General features: G+C 46.6%; 1 protein-coding gene across 13 annotated transcripts in view; it reads left to right on the top strand.

Annotated features, from left to right (window-relative positions):
- Nucleotides 1-15737, top strand: part of LOC110487864 (alpha-tubulin N-acetyltransferase 1) — a 50397-nt gene extending 34660 nt beyond the window's left edge. For 4 of the 13 annotated variants that reach the window (XM_090227460.1, XM_090227459.1, XM_036971682.2 and 1 more), the window contains 3 exons: nt 4076-4150; nt 9277-9496; nt 10610-11102. In XM_090227460.1, coding sequence (XP_090083586.1) covers nt 4076-4150; nt 9277-9496; nt 10610-10643 — 329 coding nt within the window. In that variant the 3' untranslated portion in view covers nt 10644-11102. Of the gene's footprint in view, nt 1-4075; nt 4151-9276; nt 9497-10609; nt 11103-11237; nt 13810-14074; nt 14148-14729 lie in introns of those variants that run through there. The other 9 variants (XM_036971676.2, XM_036971674.2, XM_036971678.2 and 6 more) reach the window with 4 other exon arrangements.
- Nucleotides 15738-19086: the final 3349 nt, after the last annotated feature.

Below are 19086 nucleotides of genomic sequence, written 5' to 3'. Positions count from 1 at the left end.
CTCTTTCTACCTCTCTCTCTCTCTTTCTACCTCTCTCTCTCTCTTTCTACCTCTCTCTCTCTCTTTCTACCTCTCTCTCTCTCTTTCTACCTCTCTCTCTCTCTTTCTACCTCTCTCTCTCTCTTTCTACCTCTCTCTCTCTCTTTCTACCTCTCTCTCTCTCTCTCTCTCTTTCTACCTCTCTCTCTCTCTTTCTCTCTCTTTCTACCTCTCTCTCTCTCTTTCTACCTCTCTCTCTCTCTCTTTCTACCTCTCTCTCTCTTTCTACCTCTCTCTCTCTCTTTCTACCTCTCTCTCTCTCTTTCTACCTCTCTCTCTCTCTTTCTACCTCTCTCTCTCTCTCTTTCTACCTCTCTCTTTCTCTCGCTCTTTCTCTCTCTTTCTACCTCTCTCTCTCTCTTTCTACCTCTCTCTTTCTCTCGCTCTCTCTCTCTCTCTTTCTACCTCTCTCTCTCTCTCTTTCTACCTCTCTCTTTCTCTCGCTCTTTCTCTCTCTTTCTACCTCTCTCTCTCTCTTTCTACCTCTCTCTTTCTCTCTCTCTCTCTCTCTTTCTACCTCTCTCTCTCTTTCTACCTCTTTCTCTTTCTACCTCTTTCTCTCTCTCTCTCTCTCTCTCTCTTTCTACCTCTCTCTCTCTCTTTCTACCTCTCTCTCTCTCTTTCTACCTCTCTCTCTCTCTTTCTACCTCTCTCTCTCTCTTTCTACCTCTCTCTCTCTCTTTCTACCTCTCTCTCTCTCTCTTTCTACCTCTCTCTTTCTCTCGCTCTTTCTCTCTTTCTACCTCTCTCTCTCTCTTTCTACCTCTCTCTTTCTCTCGCTCTCTCTCTCTCTCTTTCTACCTCTCTCTCTCTCTCTTTCTACCTCTCTCTTTCTCTCGCTCTTTCTCTCTCTTTCTACCTCTCTCTCTCTCTTTCTACCTCTCTCTTTCTCTCGCTCTCTCTCTCTCTTTCTACCTCTCTCTCTCTTTCTACCTCTTTCTCTTTCTACCTCTTTCTCTCTCTCTCTCTCTCTCTCTCTTTCTACCTCTCTCTCTCTCTTTCTACCTCTCTCTCTCTCTTTCTACCTCTCTCTCTCTCTTTCTACCTCTCTCTCTCTCTCTTTCTACCTCTCTCTCTCTCTCTTTCTACCTCTCTCTCTCTCTTTCTACCTCTCTCTCTCTCTCTTTCTCTCTCGTCTCTCTTTCTACCTCTCTCTCTCTTTCTACCTCTCTCTCTCTCTCTTTCTACCTCTCTCTCTCTCTCTTTCTACCTCTCTCTCTCTTTCTACCTCTCTCTCTCTCTCTTTCTACCTCTCTCTCTCTCTTTCTACCTCTCTCTCTCTTTCTACCTCTCTCTCTCTTTCTACCTCTCTCTCTCTTTCTACCTCTCTCTCTCTCTTTCTACCTCTCTCTCTCTCTCTCTTTCTACCTCTCTCTCTCTTTCTACCTCTCTCTCTCTTTCTACCTCTCTCTCTCTCTCTTTCTACCTCTTTCTCTTTCTACCTCTCTCTCTCTCTTTCTACCTCTCTCTCTCTCTTTCTACCTCTCTCTCTCTCTTTCTACCTCTCTCTCTCTCTTTCTACCTCTCTCTCTCTCTCTCTCTCTCTCTCTTTCTACCTCTCTCTCTCTCTCTCTCTCTCTCTCTTTCTACCTCTCTCTCTCTCTTTCTACCTCTCTCTCTCTCTCTTTCTACCTCTCTCTCTCTCTTTCTACCTCTCTCTCTCTCTTTCTACCTCTCTCTCTCTCTTTCTACCTCTCTCTTTCTCTCGCTCTTTCTCTCTCTTTCTACCTCTCTCTCTCTCTTTCTACCTCTCTCTTTCTCTCGCTCTCTCTCTCTCTCTTTCTACCTCTCTCTCTCTCTCTTTCTACCTCTCTCTTTCTCTCGCTCTTTCTCTCTCTTTCTACCTCTCTCTCTCTCTTTCTACCTCTCTCTTTCTCTCGCTCTCTCTCTCTCTTTCTACCTCTTTCTCTTTCTACCTCTTTCTCTCTCTCTCTCTCTCTCTCTCTTTCTACCTCTCTCTCTCTCTTTCTACCTCTCTCTCTCTCTTTCTACCTCTCTCTCTCTCTCTTTCTACCTCTCTCTCTCTCTCTTTCTACCTCTCTCTCTCTCTCTTTCTACCTCTCTCTCTCTCTCTTTCTACCTCTCTCTCTCTCTCTTTCTACCTCTCTCTCTCTCTTTCTACCTCTCTCGCTCTCTCTCTACCTCTCTCTCTCTCTCTTTCTACCTCTCTCTCTCTCTCTTTCTACCTCTCTCTCTCTCTCTTTCTACCTCTCTCTCTCTCTCTTTCTACCTCTTTCTCTTTCTACCTCTCTCTCTCTCTCTTTCTACCTCTTTCTCTTTCTACCTCTCTCTCTCTCTCTTTCTACCTCTCTCTCTCTCTTTCTACCTCTCTCTTTCTCTCGCTCTCTCTTTCTCTCTCGTCTCTCTTTGTTTTCTCTCGTGTATCACTACCCTGCTTCTCTCCCATGCTGGGTCCAATATATGACACAATCTATAATATACTGTAGATATATGATCATATATTGGAGCTAGCCTCCCAGGTACCAGGCTGCTATGGTTACCCTGATATCAGATACACTGCCCCTAACAATGTCCCTGGCTGCCTTCCCCACACCACTGATAGTAATAGACCTGTTTGTAGTCCCACCCACTACCAGAGCCATATACACACATATGAGACTAGTAGAGATATGTTTGTATTGATGGCTCTTCCTGTGTGTGTATATGGCTCTACCTACCTGTGTGTGTGTGTATATGGCTCTACCTACCTGTGTGTGTGTGTGTGTGTGTGTGTGTGTGTATATATGGCTCTACCTACCTGTGTGTGTATATGGCTCTACCTACCTGTGTGTGTATATGGCTCTACCTACCTGTGTGTGTGTGTGTGTATATGGCTCTACCTACCCGTGTGTGTGTATGGCTCTACCTACCTGTGTGTGTGTATATGGCTCTACCTACCTGTGTGTGTGTGTGTGTGTGTGTGTGTGTGTATGGCTCTACCTACATGTGTGCATATATGGCTCTACCTACCTGTGTGTGTGTGTGTATATGGCTCTACCTACCTGTGTGTGTGTGTATATGTCTCTACCTACCTGTGTGTATATGTCTCTACCTACCTGTGTGTATATGGCTCTACCTACCTGTGTGTATATGGCTCTACCTACCTGTGTATATATGGCTCTACCCACTATAATTCAATGTCTCATCAAAATGCCCACCATAATGCTCTTGGACAAAAACATTTGCTCAGGATTATAGTAAACTCAGCAAAAAAAGAAACGTCCCTTTTTCAGGACCCTGTCTTTCAAAGATCATTCGTAAAAATCCAAATCAGTTCACAGATCTTCATTGTAAAGGGTTTAAACACTGTTTCCCATGTTTGTTCAATAAACCATAAACAATTAATGAACATGCACCTGTGGAACGGTCGTTTAGACACTGACAGCTTACAGACGCTAGGCAATTAAGGTCACAGTTCTGAAAACTTAGCACACTAAAGAGGCCTTTCTACTGACTCTGAAAAACACTGAAAGGAAGATGCCCAGGGTCCGTGCTCATCTGCGTGAACATGCCTTAGGCATGCTGCAAGGAGGCATGAAGCATGCAGATGTGGCCAGTGCAATGAATTGTGCAATGAATGAATCTGGTGCAGTCCATGAGGAGGAGATGCACTGCAGTACTTAATGCAGCTGGTGGCCACACCAGATACTGACTGTTACTTTTGATTTTGACCCCCCCTTTGTTCAGGGAAACATTATTCCATTTCTGTTAGTCACATGTCTGTGGAACTTGTTCAGTTTATGTTTCAGTTGTTGAATCTTGTTATGTTCACACAAATATTTACACATGTTAAGTGTGCTGAAAATGAACACAGTTGACAATGAGAGGACGTTTCTTTTTTTGCTGAGTTTAGGTATAGTCCAGTAGGATGCTTGTTTATATGAAGGTAAGACGGCATGTTTAGGTCTACTCACTTTGTACCCAGGGTTGCCATAAGGTTGCCATAAGGTTGCCATAAGGTTGCCATAATGTTGCCATAAGGTTGCCATAATGTTGCCATAATGTTTTCCCCATTGCTGACTGTATTCTTCAACAGCGGCCCAGTTGAGAAAGGTTCCCCCCAAAAAGCCGGACGGAGAGATCAAGCCCTACTCACTAACGGAGAGAGAAGGTGAGACACCATTGACCTATGGACAGGAACACATACAGGCTAAACCCTAATGGGCCAGTTTCCCAGACCCAGATTAAGGCTAGTCCTGGATTAAAACCCATGTCATTGAGATTCTTCTTAGTCCAGGACTAGGCATAACCTGTGTCCAGGAAACCAGAAAAAAAACAGGAATCCAGCCCATGTACAGTACATAGTAAACTGTAGCTGGAACATACACTACATGACCAAAAGTATGTGGACACCTGCTCGTCAAACATCTCATTCTAAAATTATGGGCATTAATATGGAGTTGGTCCACCCTTTGCTGCTATAACAGCCTCCAGTTTTCTGGGAAGGCTTTTCACTAGATGTTGGAACATTGCTGCTATAACAGCCTCCAGTCTTCTTGAAAGGCTTTCCACTAGATGTTGGAACATCGCTGCGGGGACTTGCTTCCATTCAGCCACAAGAGCATTAGTGAGGTTGGGCACTGATGTTGGGCAATTAGGCCTGGCTTGTAGTCGGTGTTCCAATTCATCCCAAAGTTGTTCGATGGGGTTGAGATCAGGGCTCTGTGCAGGTAGTCAAGTTCTTCCACACCAATCTCGACAAACCATTTCTGTATGGACCTCACTTTGTGCATGGGGGCATTGTCATGCTGAAACAGGAAAGGACCTTCCAGTACCAAAAATGTTGCCACAAAGTTGGAAGCACAGAATCATCTCAAATGTAATGCTTTTGTTGAAATTTCCCTTCACTGGAACTAAGGGGCCAAGCCTGAACCATGAAAACAGCCCCACACCAATGTTCCTCCTCCACCAAACTTTACAGTTGGTACTGTGCATTCGGGCAGGTAATGTTCTCCTGGCGTCCACCAAACCCAGATTCGTCCGTCGGACTGCCAGATGGTGTAGCGGGATTCATCAATCCAGAGAACGAGTTTCCACTGCTCCAAAGTCCAATGACGGTGGTGATCTTATGTGCTCGGCCATGGAAACCCATTTCATGACATTGTTTCCAGAGGCAGTTTGGAATTCGGTAGTGATTGTTACAACTGAGGACTGATTATTTTTATGCGCTACGCCACGTTGACGGTGACACGATGACACGTTGACGGTGACACATTGACGGTGACACATTGGCGGTGACACGCTGACGGTGACACGCTGACGGTGACACATTGACGGTGACACGATGACACGTTGACATGTTGACGGTGACACGCTGACGGTGACACATTGACGGTGACACGTTGACGGTGACATGTTGACGGTGACACGTTGACACGGTGACACGGTGACACGTTGACGGTGACACGTTGACACATTGACACAGTGACACGTTGACACGTTGACATGTTGCCGGTGACGCGTTGACACGGTGACGCGTTGACGGTGACACGTTGACACATTGACACAGTGACACGTTGACATGTTGCCGGTGACGCGTTGACACGGTGACGCGTTGACACGGTGACGCGTTGACGGTGACACGGTGACACGTTGACGCGGTGACGCGTTGACGGTGACACGGTGACACGTTGACACGTTGACGGTGACGCGTTGACGGTGACACGGTGACACGTTGACACGTTGACGGTGACACGTTGACGGTGACACGGTGACACGTTGACACGGTGACACGTTGACACGTTGACGGTGACACGTTGACACGGTGACACGTTGACACGTTGACGGTGACACGTTGACACGTTGAAAGTCACTGAGCTCTTCAGTAAGACCATTCTACTGCCAATGTTTGTCTATGGAGATTGCATGGCTGTGTGCTTCGATTTTTATACACCTGTCAGCAAACGGGTATGGCTGAAATAGCCACTAATTTGAAGGGGGTGTCCACATACTTTTGTATATATAGTGTAGCAGCGTGACACAATTTACGTTGTACTAAAATACACAGTCGTGACATCGTATGACAGCTCGATGAAGATTCATATTATTTTCTCTGGAGTAAACATCATTACTTGTAGAGATGTTTCCCACTTCATTGCACCCATTGTAAACACAGTGCTGTAGGGCTGTTGGCATCTGTGTGGCATCTATTCTGCCTGGTTAGGTCAGTTTAGGTTTGAAAGCCACTGAGCCATTCACCAGGGTAAGCATTGATAACAGCTTTGTAAACATTAGGATATACCGCCGACACTCATGGTCAAATGTACTGTAGAACCTCTCTGTCCAGTCACATTTCATAGTGTCTCTGTGCAGTTGGTTGGTTCGTCTTCTGGCCTCAGTAAAATGTACTGTAGAACCTCTCTGTCCAGTCACATTTCACAGTGTCTCTGTGCAGTTGGTTGGTTCGTCTTCTGGCCTCAGTAAAATGTACTGTAGAACCTCTCTGTCCAGTCACATTTCATAGTGTCTCTGTGCAGTTGGTTGGTTCGTCTTCTGGCCTCAGTAAAATGTACTGTAGAACCTCTCTGTCCAGTCACATTTCATAGTGTCTCTGTGCAGTTGGTTGGTTCGTCTTCTGGCCTCAGTAAAATGTACTGTAGAACCTCTCTGTCCAGTCACATTTCACAGTGTCTCTGTGCAGTTGGTTGGTTCGTCTTCTGGCCTCAGTAAAATGTACTGTAGAACCTCTCTGTCCAGTCACATTTCATAGTGTCTCTGTGCAGTTGGTTGGTTCGTCTTCTGGCCTCAGTAAAATGTACTGTAGAACCTCTCTGTCCAGTCACATTTCATAGTGTCTCTGTGCAGTTGGTTGGTTCGTCTTCTGGCCTCAGTAAAATGTACTGTAGAACCTCTCTGTCCAGTCACATTTCACAGTGTCTCTGTGCAGTTGGTTGGATCGTCTTCTGGCCTCAGTAAAATGTACTGTAGAACCTCTCTGTCCAGTCACATTTCACAGTGTCTCTGTGCAGTTGGTTGGTTCGTCTTCTGGCCTCAGTAAAATGTACTGTAGAACCTCTCTGTCCAGTCACATTTCACAGTGTCTCTGTGCAGTTGGTTGGTTCGTCTTCTGGCCTCAGTAAAATGTACTGTAGAACCTCTCTGTCCAGTCACATTTCATAGTGTCTCTGTGCAGTTGGTTGGATCGTCTTCTGGCCTCAGTAAAATGTACTGTAGAACCTCTCTGTCCAGTCACATTTCACAGTGTCTCTGTGCAGTTGGTTGGTTCGTCTTCTGGCCTCAGTAAAATGTACTGTAGAACCTCTCTGTCCAGTCACATTTCATAGTGTCTCTGTGCAGTTGGTTGGTTCGTCTTCTGGCCTCAGTAAAATGTACTGTAGAACCTCTCTGTCCAGTCACATTTCATAGTGTCTCTGTGCAGTTGGTTGGTTCGTCTTCTGGCCTCAGTAAAATGTACTGTAGAACCTCTCTGTCCAGTCACATTTCATAGTGTCTCTGTGCAGTTGGTTGGATCGTCTTCTGGCCTCAGTAAAATGTACTGTAGAACCTCTCTGTCCAGTCACATTTCACAGTGTCTCTGTGCAGTTGGTTGGTTCGTCTTCTGGCCTCAGTAAAATGTACTGTAGAACCTCTCTGTCCAGTCACATTTCATAGTGTCTCTGTGCAGTTGGTTGGATCGTCTTCTGGCCTCAGTAAAATGTACTGTAGAACCTCTCTGTCCAGTCACATTTCATAGTGTCTCTGTGCAGTTGGTTGGTTCGTCTTCTGGCCTCAGTAAAATGTACTGTAGAACCTCTCTGTCCAGTCACATTTCATAGTGTCTCTGTGCAGTTGGTTGGTTCGTCTTCTGGCCTCAGTAAAATGTACTGTAGAACCTCTCTGTCCAGTCACATTTCATAGTGTCTCTGTGCAGTTGGTTGGATCGTCTTCTGGCCTCAGTAAAATGTACTGTAGAACCTCTCTGTCCAGTCACATTTCATAGTGTCTCTGTGCAGTTGGTTGGTTCGTCTTCTGGCCTCAGTAAAATGTCACCATAGTTGGATAGAGTTTATATAACCATTGTTTATGAGTGGAGCAGTGAAATTCACGAAGCCTTAATCAAATCTTGCTGTTTATGAATGTCTGTCAGAGACACTAGTCAGCCTAGTGATGATGCACTGTACAGAGATCAGTTTGTGTTAGATTCTGAATAATGTAGTAGCAGTGGTACTCTGTTTGACAGTCATCACTGTTTCTCCCCCTCTCCCTCGTGGTATTGTCTCCCCCTCTCCCTCGTGGTATTGTCTCCCCCTCTCCCTCGTGGTATTGTCTCCCCCTCTCCCTCGTGGTATTGTCTCCCCCTCTCCCTCGTGGTATTGTCTCCCCCTCTCCCTCGTGGTATTGTCTCCCCCTCTCCCTCGTGGTATTGTCTCCCCCTCTCCCTCATGGTATTGTCTCCCCCTCTCCCTCATGGTATTGTCTCCCCCTCTCCCTCATGGTATTGTCTCCCTCGTGGTATTGTCTCTCCCTCGTGGTATTGTCTCCCCCTCTCCCTCATGGTATTGTCTCCCCCTCTCCCTCATGGTATTGTCTCCCTCGTGGTATTGTCTCTCCCTCGTGGTATTGTCTCCCCCTCTCCCTCATGGTATTGTCTCCCCCTCTCCCTCATGGTATTGTCTCCCTCGTGGTATTGTCTCTCCCTCGTCGTATTGTCTCCCCCTCTCCCTCGTGGTATTGTCTCCCCCTCTCCCTCATGGTATTGTCTCCCTCGTGGTATTGTCCCTCCCTCGTCATATTGTCTCCCCCTCTCCCTCGTGGTATTGTCTCCCCCTCTCCCTCATGGTATTGTCTCCCCCTCTCCCTCATGGTATTGTCTCCCCCTCTCCCTCATGGTATTGTCTCCCTTGTGGTATTGTCTCTCCCTCGTGGTATTGTCTCCCCCTCTCCCTCATGGTATTGTCTCCCCCTCTCCCTCATGGTATTGTCTCCCTCGTGGTATTGTCTCTCCCTCGTGGTATTGTCTCCCCCTCTCCCTCGTGGTATTGTCTCCCCCTCTCCCTCGTGTTATTGTCTCCCCCTCTCCCTCGTGGTATTGTCTCCCTCGTGGTATTGTTTCCCCCTCTCCCTCGTGGTATTGTCTCTCCCTCGTGGTATTGTCTCCCACTGTCCCTCGTGGCATTGTCTCCCCCTCTCCCTCGTGGTATTGTCTCCCCCTCATTGTATTGTCTCCCCCTCATGGTATTGTCTCCCCCTCTCCCTCGTGGTATTGTCTCCCCCTCTCCCTTGTGGTTTTGTCTACAGCTGTGCGAGAGGAGCAGAGGGCTCTTCCCTGGCCTTTGTGTCGCCACGCGGCTCCTCCCCTCTCTCCCCCATTGTCGGTATCCTCCCCGTGCTCCCCAAGCAGGGGCCGCCAGCGTCCCGATCCGGCCCTGGCCCCGGCACCTGCCCCTGGGGCCAACAGGGGCCCGAACCCCCACCCTCCACTCATCAACAGCCTCAACTGCAGGGCAAAGCGCACCAGGTATGGTATTCCCGAGAATAGGTCCCGAAATGTCCTGGTTTTCCAGGAATCTAGGTTGGAGTGATTCCTGATTCATGGGAATCAGGAGGGAAGAAGCAGAGGGAATCATCCGACGTGGGAATTTTTGGGAACGTTGCGTGAAATTTGCAACCCTACTTCTACTACTTGACTGAAAACTCTATGTAACGGAACCCAGGATTGTGGGAGAGGTGCTACAGCAGTATATCTGAATGGCAGAGTGTGTTCTATGCTGAGGGCCTGTCTGTCTCTGCCAGGGTTGGAAGGCTTGGCAGTGGGACACAGCATTCCTCTCATTAAGAGTATTGTTCCATGCAAAAGAGCCAGCCTCAGGGCACTGTGTGTATATCTCTTCTCTCTAATTGTCCAGTGTGACCAGAAGTGCTCTCTCTCTTCTCTAATTGTCCTGCATGACCAGAAGTGCTCTCTCTCTCTCCTATCTAATTGTCCTGTGTGACCAGAAGTGCTCTCTCTCTCTCTCTCTCTCTCCTCTCTAATTGTCCAGTGTGACCAGAAGTGCTCTCTCTCTTCTCTAATTGTCCTGCATGACCAGAAGTGCTCTCTCTCTCTCCTATCTAATTGTCCTGTGTGACCAGAAGTGCTCTCTCTCTCTCTCTCTCTCTCCTATCTAATTGTCCTGTGTGACCAGAAGTGCTCTCTCTCTCTCTCTCTCTCTCTCCTATCTAATTGTCCTGTGTGACCAGAAGTGCTCTCTCTCTCTCTCTCTCTCTCCTCTCTAATTGTCCTGTGTGACCAGAAGTGCTCTCTCTCTCTCTCTCTCTCTCCTATCTAATTGTCCTGTGTGACCAGAAGTGCTCTCTCTCTTCTCTAATTGTCCTGTGTGACCAGACGTGCTCTCTCTCTCTCTCTCTCTCTCTTCTCTAATTGTCCTGTGTGACCAGAAGTGCTCTCTCTCTTTGGCCTGTCTTTCTAAACACTGTTTCTCTGTCTGTCTTTCTCTTGTTCTCTCAATTGTGTTCACCATCCCCTTTTATTTCATTTGTCCACTCTCACAAATACAATCATCTAATCCTCCTCCTTCCTCACATCCTCCTCTCTCTGCCTCCTCCTCCTCCATCGTTAACATGAGGACAGTTCCCTTAACCGATCGCAGCTCAGCTTCCATTGACCACCTTTTGACTCCCCCCACCACAGTTTGCGCCTTTTTTAAAGGAAGGACTGTGGTTTTTAGCCTGTTAGCTAGCCTGTGTCTGCATCCCAATTCTCCACCCTCCTCTTGAAGTGTGTACTTGCACACATCCCATCATGGATTTAACAACGGTGGAACCCCCCCCCCCCCCCCCCCCCCCACGATGTTTACACCATTGATAAATCCATGACGGGAAGTGTACACGATCAGGATGCAACCTACCGATCTGTCTGTCATGGCCCCCTGAGGGAGTTTAGTATTATTTCAGATGATGAATTTACTATGAAACAGAAGGGATATGACTCCCTATGTCTGTTAGAAGTCGTTCAACCTTTCCCAGTTGCGTTGGTCGTCCCGTTGAGGGACTTATGATGCTGCCTGTACCTTTTCGCCTGACGTTTTCTAGAAGAAGTTATTAAAACTTATCTCCCAACAAAATGAGAAAAGTGAGATTTCTTTCTGTTCAACCTGGTCCCGCCATTTTGGAGCTTGTATTTCACTAATTCACCTTTCAACCTTCAATACTCTCAATAACAATGTATGAGGCTACTAAAATAACACAAAGACTTTCGTAGTCATATTCATTGTACAGCAGTTAACGTGTTTATTTATTAATTACAATTTTTCTCACAATAGTCTTTTTTTTTTATATATAAAACTTGACACATTGTCATGAAAAGCATGTGGCCAATAAGAAACATTACCTAGAATTTGATATTGACCAGAACATGTTTTTTTCTATCAGCCACTACTTGTTCCACTAACTCCTCCCCCATGACTCTAAGCATCTATTCTGACATCACGTGGTTATTGACCTTTTTGTTATTGTATGTATGAGTTGTCAAGCATTCCCTTATACCTTTGTTTTAGCTAATTATGTTTTCATTTTGTGTTTTTCTTATGTTGAATTCTGTTGCTTTTTTTTCTTCTTCCATTCAAAACACAATTCCTTCTCTTTTTATATTTTTCCTTGACCCTGTTTCTGTCTCGCTCCCCTACCTCATTTCTCCCACATCATTCTCTGTGCCCTGTTCTCTCCCCTACCTCATTTCTCCCACATCATTCTCTGTGCCCTGTTCTCTCCCCTACCTCATTTCTCCCACATCATTCTCTGTGCCCTGTTCTCTCCCCTACCTCATTTCTCCCACATCATTCTCTGTGCCCTGTTCTCTCCCCTACCTCATTTCTCCCACATCATTCTCTGTGCCCTGTTCTCTCCCCTACCTCATTTCTCCCACATCATTCTCTGTGCCCTGTTCTCTCCCCTACCTCATTTCTCCCACATCATTCTCTGTGCCCTGTTCTCTCCCCTACCTCATTTCTCCCACATCATTCTCTGTGCCCTGTTCTCTCCCCTACCTCATTTCTCCCACATCATTCTCTGTGCCCTGTTCTCTCCCCTACCTCATTTCTCCCACATCATTCTCTGTGCCCTGTTCTCTCCCCTACCTCATTTCTCCCACATCATTCTCTGTGCCCTGTTCTCTCCCCTACCTCATTTCTCCCACATCATTCTCTGTGCCCTGTTCTCTCCCCTACCTCATTTCTCCCACATCATTCTCTGTGCCCTGTTCTCTCCCCTACCTCATTTCTCCCACATCATTCTCTGTGCCCTGTTCTCTCCCCTACCTCATTTCTCCCACATCATTCTCTGTGCCCTGTTCTCTCCCCTACCTCATTTCTCCCACATCATTCTCTGTGCCCTGTTCTCTCCCCTACCTCATTTCTCCCACATCATTCTCTGTGCCCTGTTCTCTCCCCTACCTCATTTCTCCCACATCATTCTCTGTGCCCTGTTCTCTCCCCTACCTCATTTCTCCCACATCATTCTCTGTGCCCTGTTCTCTCCCCTACCTCATTTCTCCCACATCATTCTCTGTGCCCTGTTCTCTCCCCTACCTCATTTCTCCCACATCATTCTCTGTGCCCTGTTCTCTCCCCTACCTCATTTCTCCCACATCATTCTCTGTGCCCTGTTCTCTCCCCTACCTCATTTCTCCCACATCATTCTCTGTGCCCTGTTCTCTCCCCTACCTCATTTCTCCCACATCATTCTCTGTGCCCTGTTCTCTCCCCTACCTCATTTCTCCCACATCATTCTCTGTGCCCTGTTCTCTCCCCTACCTCATTTCTCCCACATCATTCTCTGTGCCCTGTTCTCTCCCCTACCTCATTTCTCCCACATCATTCTCTGTGCCCTGTTCTCTCCCCTACCTCATTTCTCCCACATCATTCTCTGTGCCCTGTTCTCTCCCCTACCTCATTTCTCCCACATCATTCTCTGTGCCCTGTTCTCTCCCCTACCTCATTTCTCCCACATCATTCTCTGTGCCCTGTTCTCTCCCCTACCTCATTTCTCCCACATCATTCTCTGTGCCCTGTTCTCTCCCCTACCTCATTTCTCCCACATCATTCTCTGTGCCCTGTTCTCTCCCCTACCTCATTTCTCCCACATCATTCTCTGTGCCCTGTTCTCTCCCCTACCTCATTTCTCCCACATCATTCTCTGTGCCCTGTTCTCTCCCCTACCTCATTTCTCCCACATCATTCTCTGTGCCCTGTTCTCTCCCCTACCTCATTTCTCCCACATCATTCTCTGTGCCCTGTTCTCTCCCCTACCTCATTTCTCCCACATCATTCTCTGTGCCCTGTTCTCTCCCCTACCTCATTTCTCCCACATCATTCTCTGTGCCCTGTTCTCTCCCCTACCTCATTTCTCCCACATCATTCTCTGTGCCCTGTTCTCTCCCCTACCTCATTTCTCCCACATCATTCTCTGTGCCCTGTTCTCTCCCCTACCTCATTTCTCCCACATCATTCTCTGTGCCCTGTTCTCTCCCCTACCTCATTTCTCCCACATCATTCTCTGTGCCCTGTTCTCTCCCCTACCTCATTTCTCCCACATCATTCTCTGTGCCCTGTTCTCTCCCCTACCTCATTTCTCCCACATCATTCTCTGTGCCCTGTTCTCTCCTCTACCCCTGGTCTTTTCTTTTTTTTTTACATTCCCTTGCTCTTCCCTGCTCCCATCGCCGTGGTAGCCAACAGGGCCTGGTTGCCAGGGGCAACCTCTACAGCCGCCACGTCAACACCCGGGGCTTTGGGCAGTTGTTGGAGACACAGCCGAACATCTTCAAACTGCCAGGTAATCAGATTTGATTGGCTACGGGACGTGTGTAGTACACCGTAAGAACACGCCATTAAGAACTATGGGTTATATCCCAAAAGGCACCCTATTCCAGATATAGCGCACTACTTTTGACCAGAGCCCTAGGGACCCTGGTTAAAAGTAGTGCACTACATAGGGAATAGGGTGCCATTTGGGACAAACTACATTACACAGCATGCCCATGGATGTACTGCGTGGTCCATTCTGACCTCTGACCTGTTAGTGCTGTGTGTCTCCTCAGGTTTGAGACCAGTGTTGAGAGACAGAGAGACTGACATAGGAGGACAGAGAGAGCCACTGGGACACAGAGACAGGTTTGACAGCCAAGGAGTCCTAACTCACCCTCACATAGAAACACTACTAGAAGGTTATACATCTCACAGACTGTACATCATAAATGTATGTAGTGGATTGGAAAGGCATTGAATAGTGGGCGGATACAAATGACAGAATGGCAGAAGACCTGTGTTTTGACAATGACCTCTTCTTTGTTCTCCCTCTGCGGCACACAAATTATTTATCTTCCTTCTTCACTCTCTCTGTTTCTCTATCACACTCATCGCCTCTTCTTCTCTCTTCATCCCTCCGTTTCAACCAGGTCCCTGCCTGAGCTACAAAAAGTATGGGGACAATGACACATTTGTTGTTTTGGCTCTGGACTCCAGCACTTTGATTTGAAATGATACAATGACTATGAGGTTAAGGTGTAGACTGTCAGCTTCAATTTTATAGTATTTTCATCCATACCGGGGTGAACTGTTTAGAAATTACACCACTTTTTGTACATAGTCCCCCTATTTTAGGGGACCAAAACTATTCGGACAAATTCAGTTGTGTATTAATGTGCAAAGTCACTGTCCCAATAATTTTGGACCTCACGTGTCTCTCCCATCCAGGAAGGAGCCGCCCCCATCCAGGAAGGAGCCGCTCCGTTCCCAGACCATCATGATGACCACCAGAGAACCAGACAGACAGGCCGAGACGGAGACCAGGGTGCTGGAGAAGGGGCTCCGGAAGGGGTTAGCAGGAGAGCCCTTTCCAGGAAGGGGTAGGGGAGAAGGAGGTGGGCCTCTGGAGGTGGTTGAGAAGGGACCATCGGAGCCTGAGCGGGACCGAGGTAGAGGAGGAAGCTCCTGGGGAGTAGGAGGAGGGCCCCTGGTGGTGGTTGAGAAGGGACCATCAAAGCCTGAGAGGGACATGGGGACAGGAGGGTGGTCGTGGATGCTGGGAGAGAGCTGCTGTAACACAGCCCAGTGGGCCAGGCAGGACTATAGAAACACCAGACCCTGGTGACGCACATGGACAAACAGACTGATGATTGGGGAGAAAAGAGATGAGAGAAGAAAGCCACATATGCATACAGATGAAGAGAAAAGAGAGATAAAAAGAGAAGAAATCCAATTCTCCACTTCCCTTCATCCCTCTTTCCTGATCACTAATTAGTGGTACTATGTTTATAACAAGACAGAATGAGTGAGGGGTTTGGTCGGTACGCAGCAATAGTCAGCCAGATGTCTCTTATCACTGAGTGTTGTATCTGTCCCAAATGGCACCCTTTTTAGTGCACTACTTTCTACCAGAGCCAAGGTCGTAGGGTGCCATTTGGGATGTACATAGACCGTGCGAGAGTGTAACATGATGGGGTTACAGCACAATGATCAGAATGTGGCAGTGAATGGCGAAGTTTTACACACCTCCTAAAATCTGCAAAGGCAATGGAGCCATGCTTGAAATTCCATTAGACTTGAGTTTACCAGACATATTTTATGGCACTTTAATTAATTTTGTTGTAACTATTTCATTCAAATGTTTTTTTTTTTTTTTTACATCTGAAGAGAAAGTACTATGCTATGAATGTTTTTTTTTTTCTATAAATAAATTGGCTACACAGACGATCACAGAAACGGACTCGTCCCTAATGTTGATGGAATAGCATTATGAGTTAGCCCTGTGTTATGTATTATGAATCAGAATCAATCAAATCCCCTCCACAATAATAGTCTGTTGAACCAGCTGCAGCGCTCTTTACTGGCTGGGTGGGTCCAGTACTACCACTAAAACCTCAGACATGTCAGTACAAAGCAGGGTTGTGTTCATTAGGTACCAAATGGAAGAACATTTTGAAAAAACAGGGAGGAACTACTTGGATTTATCCAATTAAAGTTCCCTTTCCTCGGCTTTGGAATGGTACGACCCAATTAAAAGTTCCCTTTCCTCGGCTTTGGAATGGTACGACCCAATTAAAAGTTCCCTTTCCTCGGCTTTGGAATGGTACGACCCAATTAAAAGTTCCCTTTCCTCGGCTTTGGAATGGTACGACCCAATTAAAAGTTCCCTTTCCTCGGCTTTGGAATGGTACGACCCAATGAAAGTTTTGAATTATGGCTATTACTAATTCATGGATAGAGGGGATAGAGGGGATAGACGTACACTGTGTGGACAAAACATTAAGAACACCTTCCTGATATTGAGTTGTCTTGCCCTTTCACCCTCTGAACGACACAAACCATGTCTCAATTGTCTCAAGGCTTAAACATCCGTCTTTAACCCGTCTCCTCCCCTTCATCTTTAACCCGTCTCCTCCCCTTCATCTTTAACCCGTCTCCTCCCCTTCACCTTTAACCCGTCTCCTCCCCTTCATCTTTAACCCGTCTCCTCCCCTTCATCTACACTGATTTAAAGTGGATTTAACAAAGTGACATCAATAAGGGATCATAGACTGACTAGGGGAATCCAGGTGAAAGCTGTCATGGAAAGAGCAGATGTTCTTAATGTTTTATACAATCGGCGTATGTCAACATGTATCATTAACCAGCCAGACAGAAAGACCAACACAGACTGCTCACGATGACTGTATCATTAACCAGCCAGACAGAAAGACCAACACAGACTGCTCACGATGACTGTATCATTAACCAGCCAGACAGAAAGACCAACACAGAATGCTCACGATGACTGTATCATTAACCAGCCAGACAGAAAGACCAACACAGACTGCTCACGATCACCATCGAAACTGACTCCAAGGCTTTCTTGCTATTTGTTTTTTTTGTCTAGGAGTCGTGTTCCATGATGATGCGTACAGCACGTCCCGTCCATCTGGCTCTTTCCCCTTGTCATGACACGTACTGTACAGACAGGCTTGGTATCCCGGCAACACTTCCACAAGCTAAGAGGGGGGGGGTCACACCATATAAGTATAATCTATAGAAAGGGCTTAGGAACCTCCATCCCATTATGCCATCATTGACTTGAATGGGGCGGTTCATTCTAAAGATTCTATTTGTAACGGGTCACACAGCTTGAATGGGGCGGTTCATTCTAAAGATTCTATTTGTAATGGGTCACACAGCTTGAATGGGGCGGTTCATTCTAAAGATTCTATTTGTAATGGGTCACACAGCTTGAATGGGGCGGTTCATTCTAAAGATTCTATTTGTAATGGGTCACACAGCATGGCATAGAACACAGCGTGGTTCATTCTAAAGATTATATTTGTAATGGGTCACACAGCATGGCATAGAACATGTAGAACACAGCGTGGTTCATTCTAAAGGTTCTATTTGTAATGGGTCACACAGCTTGGCATAGAACATGTAGAACACAGCGTGGTTCATTCTAAAGGTTCTATTTGTAATGGGTCACACAGCATGGCATAGAACATGTAGAACACAGCGTGGTTCATTCTAAAGGTTCTATTTGTAAATGGGTCACACAGCTTGGCATAGAACATGTAGAACACAGCGTGGTTCATTCTAAAGGTTATATTTGTAATGGGTCACACAGCATGGCATAGAACATGTAGAACACAGCGTGGTTCATTCTAAAGGTTCTATTTGTAATGGGTCACACAGCATGGTATAGAACATGTAGAACACAGCGTGGTTCATTCTAAAGGTTCTATTTGTAATGGGTCACACAGCATGGCATAGAACATATAGAACACAGCGTGGTTCATTCTAAAGGTTCTATTTGTAATGGGTCACACAGCATGGCATAGAACATATAGAACACAGCGTGTTAAGTTATTGTTCTCACTGAACAACCGCACCAACGCTTAATGTCCAAGGACTACTGTCATTATGTACAAAAATCTGGATTTATTTTTCTTTAAAATAGTCTGACAACCAACATTTAACATGAGGTTCAGTACAAACAAATGATACACTTGAAATAAATCATATATCCTTTGTTTATCTGTTGGATTCTCTTCAGATTTCTGTTTAAAATATTTACAAATGTAGCATGAAGTGTAAGGGTCTCTCTCGGTTTCCCACAATTAAATGGAGTCTGTTGTCATATACTGTTCAGAACACTGCAGTCATAAAGAACAGCATCAAACCAACACTGAGTTTTGTTTGCCAAGGCCTGATGGGGCATTCCCTACTTGGGTACAACGTTACGGTGAGATGGCCTACTTGGGTACAAAGTTACGGTGAGATGGCCTACTTGGGTACAATGTTACGGTGAGATGGCCTACTTGGGTACAAAGTTACGGTGAGATGGCCTACTTGGGTACAACGTTACGGTGAGATGGCCTACTTGGGTACAACGTTACGGTGAGATGGCCTACTTGGGTACAACGTTACGGTGAGATGGCCTACTTGGGTACAACGTTACGGTGAGATGGCCTACTTGGGTACAACGTTACGGTGAGATGGCCTACTTGGGTACAACGTTACGGTGAGATGGCCTACTTGGGTACAACGTTACGGTGAGATGGCCTACTTGGGTACAAAGTTACGGTGAGATGGCCTACTTGGGTACAAAGTTACGGTGAGATGGCCTACTTGGGTACAACGTTACGGTGAGATGGCCTACTTGGGTACAAAGTTACGGTGAGATGGCCTACTTGGGTACAACGTTACGGTGAGATGGCCTACTTGGGTACAAAGTTACGGTGAGATGGCCTACTTGGGTACAAAGTTACGGTGAGATGGCCTACTTGGGTACAACGTTACGGTGAGATGGCCTACTTGGGTACAAAGTTACGGTGAGATGGCCTACTTGGGTACAACGTTACGGTGAGATGGGCTACTTGGGTACAACGTTACGGTGAGATGGCCTACTTGGGTACACCGTTACGGTGAGATGGCCTACTTGGGTACAACGTTACGGTGAGATGGCCTACTTGGGTACAACGTTACGGTGAGATGGCCTACTTGGGTACAACGTTACGGTGAGATGGCCTACTTGGGTACAACGTTACGGTGAGATGGCCTACTTGGAAGCGATACAGCTTTTGAATTATCT

The sequence above is a fragment of the Oncorhynchus mykiss genome, chromosome 30, assembly GCF_057628025.1.
Source record: "Oncorhynchus mykiss isolate SJ-2025 chromosome 30, ASM5762802v1, whole genome shotgun sequence".
Classification (NCBI taxonomy): Eukaryota; Metazoa; Chordata; class Actinopteri; order Salmoniformes; family Salmonidae; genus Oncorhynchus; species Oncorhynchus mykiss.
The sequence above is the reverse complement of the archived record's forward strand: the minus strand, read 5'-3'. Positions and strand labels throughout refer to the sequence as shown.